This window comes from Phalacrocorax carbo, chromosome 6 (genome assembly GCF_963921805.1).
Source record: "Phalacrocorax carbo chromosome 6, bPhaCar2.1, whole genome shotgun sequence".
Lineage (NCBI taxonomy): Eukaryota > Metazoa > Chordata > Aves > Suliformes > Phalacrocoracidae > Phalacrocorax > Phalacrocorax carbo.
In genome coordinates, this window is record NC_087518.1 from 40,490,041 (window position 1) to 40,497,818 (window position 7,778).

Consider the following 7,778-nt stretch of genomic DNA (forward strand, 5'->3'; position numbering starts at 1 on the left):
GACCAGAGCTTTGACCAGGTTTATCACTAATTTGTCAGAATACTGGTGTGCCTGATTCTACAGAATTCTAAAACGTTTTTGCCTTAACAAGTTTTCGTACAAAGTTATGTCTCCTAAGCTAATGCAAAGCCATGTCAGGTTCCTTATGTTCATGGAGAAGAGGCTGTGGTATTACATGCTTCCATCTCTTGAGTACAATGAGGACAAGAAATTAATATCTTGATGTTTATTTGTACACCTATGGTAACACGATATGTATTACTAAGAACTGAATGTGAGGATGCTGATATTGGAGCTCTAAGGAGAGAGATCTATAAGCATGATGTAATTTTTCAACTGCTTTTTTATCACTTTGCTCTTTGGGTTATTTTTGTCTTTTCTAGAGGGAAGGCTTGTGAAACAAGAATTTGCAATGAAGTCTTTTTTTCCTTTTCAGATTGTTGAATGTTTTAGAAGTAATTGCACCCTTCAAGCACTTTAACAAACTTAGAGAATTTGTTCAAATGAAGCTTCCACCAGGCTTTCCTGTAAAATTAGGTGAGATAACTACAACTCTTGTGGCTTCATATTTCCAAAATGTGTGTACTTATTTGTGCAGTATGTTCAAAACTTCTGTCGAGTTTTGTCTTACGTAAGAGTGTGGAATGTGTTGTTGTAGATTTCAGGAGGACGTAGTTAAGTTAGTGGAAGTAACATTAGGTATGAAATCTGCAGCTGAAAGGTGAACATAATCCTAGTCAGGAAAAGAATGAGTTAAGTATTTTGTAGCATTTTTGTATTTCTTTTTCCTCAAGGATTACTGGTGATATATTTTTCACCTACAAATAGTTACAAAGCTATTATATTTCTATAAAGCAATTTATTCATGACATAGATTATCACAGCATGAACTGCCAAAAAGTAATAGTACCTTTTCTAAGCGTTACAGGATTTCTTGCATACCAGTAAGCTGTTTAAGTGAGGCAATTCTGAGCAGACTATATTCTACCTCCTGTCATGTTTGCACAGCTCTGTTTATTGAGGATTGGATTTTTGCTTAGCTCAGTAACTTAGTTCACGGGCAAGCCAATTTTACTGAGGATAACTCTTAAGTGTTCAACCTCAATTCGCATTGGAAAAGGGTTATATTTTAAAGCAAACATTTACAAGGTTCATCTTTTCATGTAGATTTGCTCAACTGAAGCCTACGTGAGGCAAGGTTGTTTCATCTTGTATCACCTTCAGGCCAGTGTCCTCTATTAGAACAGATTAATCTGTATGTTCATAGCACCTTGGCTTCCATGTCATCAGTCTGCCTCAAGAAAGGAAAACCACTGAACTGATATTATTAACGTTTTTTGAATGGTGTATTGAGATGGGTATTGTTTCTGTGCTCAAGGGTGTCTGGGTATATCCTGAAATAACTTTCTTTAAACCACCTCCTTTTTTAAGAGCTTTGAATTGCCATTGTATAGAATACTAAACAAGCTTCTACGTCTTTAGCAAGTCTGAAGTTACAAATCTTTAAGTAACAGATGGTAATTATTGTTAAGCCTGTATTTCTTTGCACTTCATTATATTGTTTTGCTTCCTTTCTAGATATTCCTGTATTTCCCACCATCACAGCCACTGTGACTTTTCAGGAGTTCCGTTATGATGAATTTGATGAATCCATCTTCACTATTCCTGATGACTACAAGGAGGACCCCAGCCGTTTTCCTGATCTCTAACTAAACTGGAAGGTTAATGGTGAATAACAATACCAGCGTACCACAGTGAAAGCAAATGGATGCAAATAGCCCACAGATATAGATAGAAAAGTGGGTCATAAAGGAAGGGATAAACTTAACACAGAAGAAAAGGGAACATGCATCAAATGAGTGATGTACTGATACTCACTGTAATGGGCATCTAATCTAGTTTGTGATTTACAGCAAGTCTCCTGCTGTGTTCGTTCACACTTTTATACATCCAGTACTGCAAGCGTGGTAGTCTGACACCTCGGTGACCCTGAGAATACTTAACAGCTGTGAGGACTATCATTCGTTTTTAAATTTTTTACATTTCTTGGTGATACAAAAAGCACTCTTGGACCATTAGCATAAAAGTTGAAATGTCTTAGCTGGATATTAGCCCTATAAAACATCCCACCATACTTAAGATGGCCATGTTCTATTCTTTCAAGCTTTGTTTTCATGAATTGTAAACTATGTATCATTATGTATAGTTCAGTAATTTGAATGTTAGTTGAACGTATATTAGAAGGAATGCATTTTCTGTACATGAATGAACCAAATGGTAACCATTAAACAATTGCATTTTCATACTGCAATACACTTCAGAAATAGCATTTGCTCTGCAGGGAATAAGGTACCTCCTCTAGCACCTTAGTGCAATCCATCGTGGTGCTATCTGTGTCTCTCGGAACCATTAATTTCTTCACTGAGCTGTTTGTTAATCTTCTTTTCATTGGCTCTGCACTTAACTTCTCTCACCATACTGGCTTGGGAGTCCCTGCTGTGGCCATGATGCTGCGTCGATTAGCATGCTTGGGAGTTCATTAGCTAGAAATTGTCGCTTTTTTCTTCTTTTTTTCACATTCACATAGGAGACTTGCTCAATAATGGTTGAGCATCAACTAGGTTATCTTGTATTTCTGTTCAGCAGCCACTCATAAACATGGGATGCATATAAAGGGTTACTAGAACAATAAGCTCAAGCATTAAATCTTCATATAAGAAAAAAGTCTCTCTTGAAGTTAGTTTAATTGTAGTGCACACTGAATAAGGCTCACACTGGAAGATTTTATTTGCAGCTGCTTAGGATGTTTCCAGATTAATTTCCTTCCTCCTAATATTCTGAATAGGTAGGCGGTTCAGTACTCTGGCTTTTTGAGCTTATTCTCATTCCAAGTGGTTCCAGTCTCCTAATTTGACAATAATCCAGCTTTTGGTTTGTTAGAAAGAACTTGTGCAAAAGGCTAATGGTGCTATTTGTTTGTATTAAGAAATTTAGATTAAAGTGCTGTGGTGTAATTGTAAAAAATGTAAATATTTTCAAAATTATATTCTTTGTGCACTGTAGTTAAAACTTTTTCTGGAAACCCATAGAGTTAAGCATCAAACTTTATAATAAAGAGTACCATCAATGCTTAGTAGAGGTAACCAACCTAACTAACCATGCAGGTGATAAATGGAGATGGCTTATCACAAGGCAATAAAAGCTGACTTGTCAGGCACATTGACAGAACGTGGAAATACATGTCTGAAGCAGACATTCTTTCAAAACTCCTGGAATCTGTCTGTATAAAATCCAAAGAGGCTGCTCTAGAGAAGTACAGTATCCACTCTGTAAGTGGAGTCCTAGTGAATCACTGTCAGCAAAGTACAGATAAACTCAAAACAGGAAGCTGAGGCTGATCCCCTTCCAGCATTACTATAAACCTGCAAGTTTGACAGGTGAGTACTGTTTACTTTGCAGACTGTGATCGATACACTGGAGTTATTAATTCAAAATAAAATCTAAAATAAAACTATAGCGGGAAAAAAGCAAAGGGAAATACAGAATTGTAATGACTTTTGAAGTACTGTAGCAGTAGCAGATGTTGAACATTCAGTAGGAATGATAGAACTTGCTCTTCCAAGTCATTATGAATTCCTAGAGTGTTTTACGTCTATGGTATAAATTGACACCCACCTCATGCTCCTCCTTAGAAACAGCTGAGATCCTTACCGTGAGAGACCAGGGCTGAATGTATGTAGAGACTGAATTATCCTGTCAGTGGGGCGAAATACAGATTTCTCCTGTTGCCCTCTTTTACAGATGCCCGTTGCAGGGTAGAATGTTTCATGTAGTGCTGCTGGATCAGGTCTTGTGCCGGGTGTCAAACTGAAGCGAGTGCAGGTGCTGTACAGGAGTACCAAGGTGCTTGGAAGTTTCAGCAAACAGAAGAACGTTTCTCCATAAGGTGAATGTTAGAAATCCTTTTTCTCAGTATTACAGGGAAAGAACCACGTGTTTCATATTACTTTGCATTTTTGATTATCCTAAATTACCACCACGGAGCTTGCTGACATAGGAAGGAGCATACATACCCGGAGCTGTGTGATTCAGGCAATATAGTGACTGCAATGGACTGGATTCTAGACTTCCAAAAAAACCAACAAAGAACAAAGCTTTTTGTGTAGCCTCACATGAAAACAGGGTTCTGTGTATCTCCATCTGCCTATAGAACAGCCATGTCTTCTGGTGGCAAATGAGGTGTCTGACTCAAAGCCCGCTGCAGTTTGTGGAAATGTTTTCTGTGATTTCCATGGACTCTGGCTGCAGATTTTGTGGGGTTTTTTTAACCTTCATGATTACACAACTACTAACTTTGATACATTTTAAGATTTGCAGAAACTTTTTATAGTGGGTTGCTATATTAAGGCTTGCTCTAATTTGGAGTGTCAGCAGAGAAGAGTGGACACAGATTTGGTTGACTATAGTCTTTTTACATTATTATGGTGAACATACCCTGCTACTTCTTTTCTTCCTTCTATGGAGCTGAATTATCTGACTCCAACCAGATTGTCCTTTCCAGTCAGTGAGTGTTTTCAGCTTCCTGTGACAGCCTCATGGAGTAAGACTCAGTGAACTGTTTCTCGGTACATTTCCTTCCAAATTTTGGTGATGTGTTTTCCGTCTGAAACATTCCTACTGATGAGTTTTGAAACTTAAAACATAGGGACACTTGGGACATGGGTTACTGATGGATACGTCGCAAGCTGCAGGAACCCCCATGAGTGAGAGGGATGTTAGGCTGAGCCTACCGTAGGGACTCGCGTCGTGGCCTAACTGTAGCAATCCACAGGCGTGAAGAGATGTGATCCTGGCAGCGTAGCTGTGCTGGTGCAGTTCTGTAGTGGTGACTGTGTCCACACTGATATAAATGTTTTATCCACTGTAATTTGTTTTGCTTGCAAGGGTTTTTGTGTTGTGCTGACACAAAGTGCATATTTGTCGGTATGAGTGCGTCTGCACAGAAGCTTCGCCCGCGCTGTGGATGGGTGAAGTGTTTCTAGTATAGAGGGAGCCTTAGTCTGCAGCTGTGCTGTGGGCGCCGGTGTCCTTTACCGCTTGCAATCTCCTGTTCAGATATCTTTTAGAAATTTATTTTTTCTAGCAGGATTGTTTAGTAGCACTTCAATTTCTGTTTTTCCCCTTTTCCTTAAGACCGTGTTGGGTGTTAAGGGAAGGATTCCCCTGTAGAATGATTACATATTCACAGCTGTTTTACAGAGGTTGTCTCATCACTGCTGCGCAACGGGAAGCGTGTCGGCTTTAGCTTGTTAACTTAACATGTGCACGTGTAGGGACTTCCATTGCAACACGATACCCTGGAATGTAAGAATGTCTGGGTAACTAAAAACCCCTTTGGACACACTGGCTGAGGTGGATGGTATCATCTGTAGTTACCATAAGCGGGATGAAAAGGGAGCTTGCACAGGTTGGGATTATTATCTATTAATAATCACCATATTAAGATGCACATTGACACCGTGGTGTTCTTTAAGGTGGAGCTGACAATGGTGCAGGAGTGGCGCGTGTGGAAGAGGGAGTCTCTGTACCAGGGCTGTGTTCACCTCAGTTCAGTGTTTGGGGCATTGTTTCTCTCTGATCTTACCGTATTTCCGCCCCCCTCCAATGGCTGTGAGGTTTTTTTTATGAATGGGTATTAAAAGACAGCCATTAATTTTGGTAAACTGAAATAAATTCTTGCTAAAGAATTCCTAGTGTTGTTTCTTAACCAAACTTTTACTGGTCTTCCAAAATACTGCTTTAATTTGTGGCAAAGGGAATGAGTTTTCTTTTTCCTTTCAAGGAGCTGCTGTTCCAGTCACTGTACTCACTTTACTGCAATTCTTGATTTATCTATTGAAACAATTTGTTACAAAAAACTCTGGATGTATTTTTGCTGGAAACCCACCTTGTTAAGTTGATATTCAAAGCAACTGTCTGGTTTTTAAAAACGTATTTGTTCTTGATTTGTAATTCATGCAAGGGTAACGGCATTATTTAATCTGTATTAACAAATTTCCTGTAATGCTGCAGTTTCACATTTATTTTCCTTACAATTTGTAATTATCATGGAAACAATGTCACTTTTTTTGCATTTTACTAGTTGTTTGGTCCATGTTTTTAACTTACCTTCACTAATAGTAACTTTTGGTTGTATCATTTGTTAGAATAAAGACCAAAATATGCTGTTTGATTCTGAAACTGTTCAACACATGAAAATCAAGTTTTAACTCTCCTGTCATAATACTTTTTGGGATATATACACACTGTAGACATGCATCGCTGAGCAGGGATGCAATCTGAGGGGACAAGCTCACACCGCTCCATTCTGCAAGGGCATTTCATTGGTCGTTTTTTAAATAAAATCCTGCATTTTCATTAAAGACTTTACCCTCTGTAAAGCTCCAGATTTTACTGGGCTGTCTAGTACACAGGAAAATAGCAGTGGTGGAGGAAGGATGTGGTCAGTAGCTTCTGGCATTTACCTAGAGCTAAGGCGTCAGACGTTGAAGGAGACCTTTTAAGTTTGCTGAGCCGTGTTCAGTAATTACAGAAGTTTTATCTCCTAAATCCAGGCACGTACTTATTTAAATAACAAGACGTGACAACTGGTCATAACAGTGGTCTCTCAGAAGAACTGTGGATGACTGAGAGAGCAAAACGTGGAACTTCTGAAGTTTCATTTTGCCTTGTGGATGTGGGTTTTTAATTTAAAATTGCTTTTCTGTCCTGCAAACATCAAAAGTTGAGCTTGCAGAGCAGAGGTTAGGATAGCCCTCTGTAGTAAAGATCTGCTAACTTTTAAGATCTCATAAAGGGCAAGGAGAACTCACATTTGGAGTTACAGAAAGTGCTTAAAATGGTACCAGTTAAACCCAAAGATTTCAGTAAACGGTGCAGTTGCAGCCTTTATGTTGCTATAGCACACCATTACATAGCGTGGGTAGCCACAAGCCTGGATTTTGCTATGATGAAGTACTTCTAAAATGAGTATGGTAACTCTGGAGCCTTGCCAGATTGGGCACTGTGAAGGTACGCCTGAGCAAGACATTTTCCTTTTGCATGTGGTAAGTCACCCATGTGCGATGGCCCAGCTGTTGCCACTGAATTCCCCAGCATCAACAGCAGGACAAGACATAACTTTTGCCAGCTGGATTGTTGTACTTGGGTCTCATTTAACGTGTCATATACATTCATTCCAAATGAAGTATTGCAGGATGAGCTGCATGCTGAGGGGGTACCTGAGCAGTTAGAGCAAAATCACTACTGACATTTTTAGTTTCATTTTGGAGGAAAAGCCATCTCCCTGTTCCTCTAGATCAGAGGGAGCGTGCCTTTGGCCACCTTGATGCTGATGTGCAAATGGAACAGCTGGGCTGTTGAGGAGCCATGTAAAAGTTGAAGTCTCACCATAGCAAATGGAAGGCTGATGCATAAGCAAAAAAATGAATCCTACTTGATATAGAATTCCTTTGAGTTTTAAGAACGTTGGTACCAGAAACAATAGCTACTGAAACATTTAATATAGTACAGGCTCTAACACCACCAACCCACAAAAGCAATTATTTACCTCTGGTTTCTAGCTGGCATTTTCCAACTGCTTTAGGTTTGGTCTGAAGAGTTGCCTGTCTTTGGTTGCAGCCTGCTAACAGACAGACATTGGGAGGAAAGCAAGGAACCACTTTCCCTCACCCTTTAGGTCACCGTTAGCAAGTTACTAAATTACTACGCTTCGGTGG

General features: G+C 39.4%; 1 protein-coding gene across 2 annotated transcripts in view; it reads left to right on the top strand.

Annotated features, from left to right (window-relative positions):
• The window catches only part of ANKRD13C (ankyrin repeat domain 13C), a 28,806-nt gene extending 22,566 nt beyond the window's left edge, over positions 1-6,240 (top strand). Inside the window, exons 12-14 of one of the 2 annotated variants that reach the window (XM_064454832.1) lie at positions 437-537; positions 1,579-1,728; positions 3,802-6,240. In XM_064454832.1, the coding sequence (XP_064310902.1) occupies positions 437-537; positions 1,579-1,709 (232 nt within the window). In that variant the 3' untranslated portion in view covers positions 1,710-1,728; positions 3,802-6,240. Of the gene's footprint in view, positions 1-436; positions 538-1,578 lie in introns of both variants that reach the window. The other variant, XM_064454831.1, reaches the window with a different exon arrangement.
• The last annotated feature ends 1,538 nt before the right edge of the window (positions 6,241-7,778 follow it).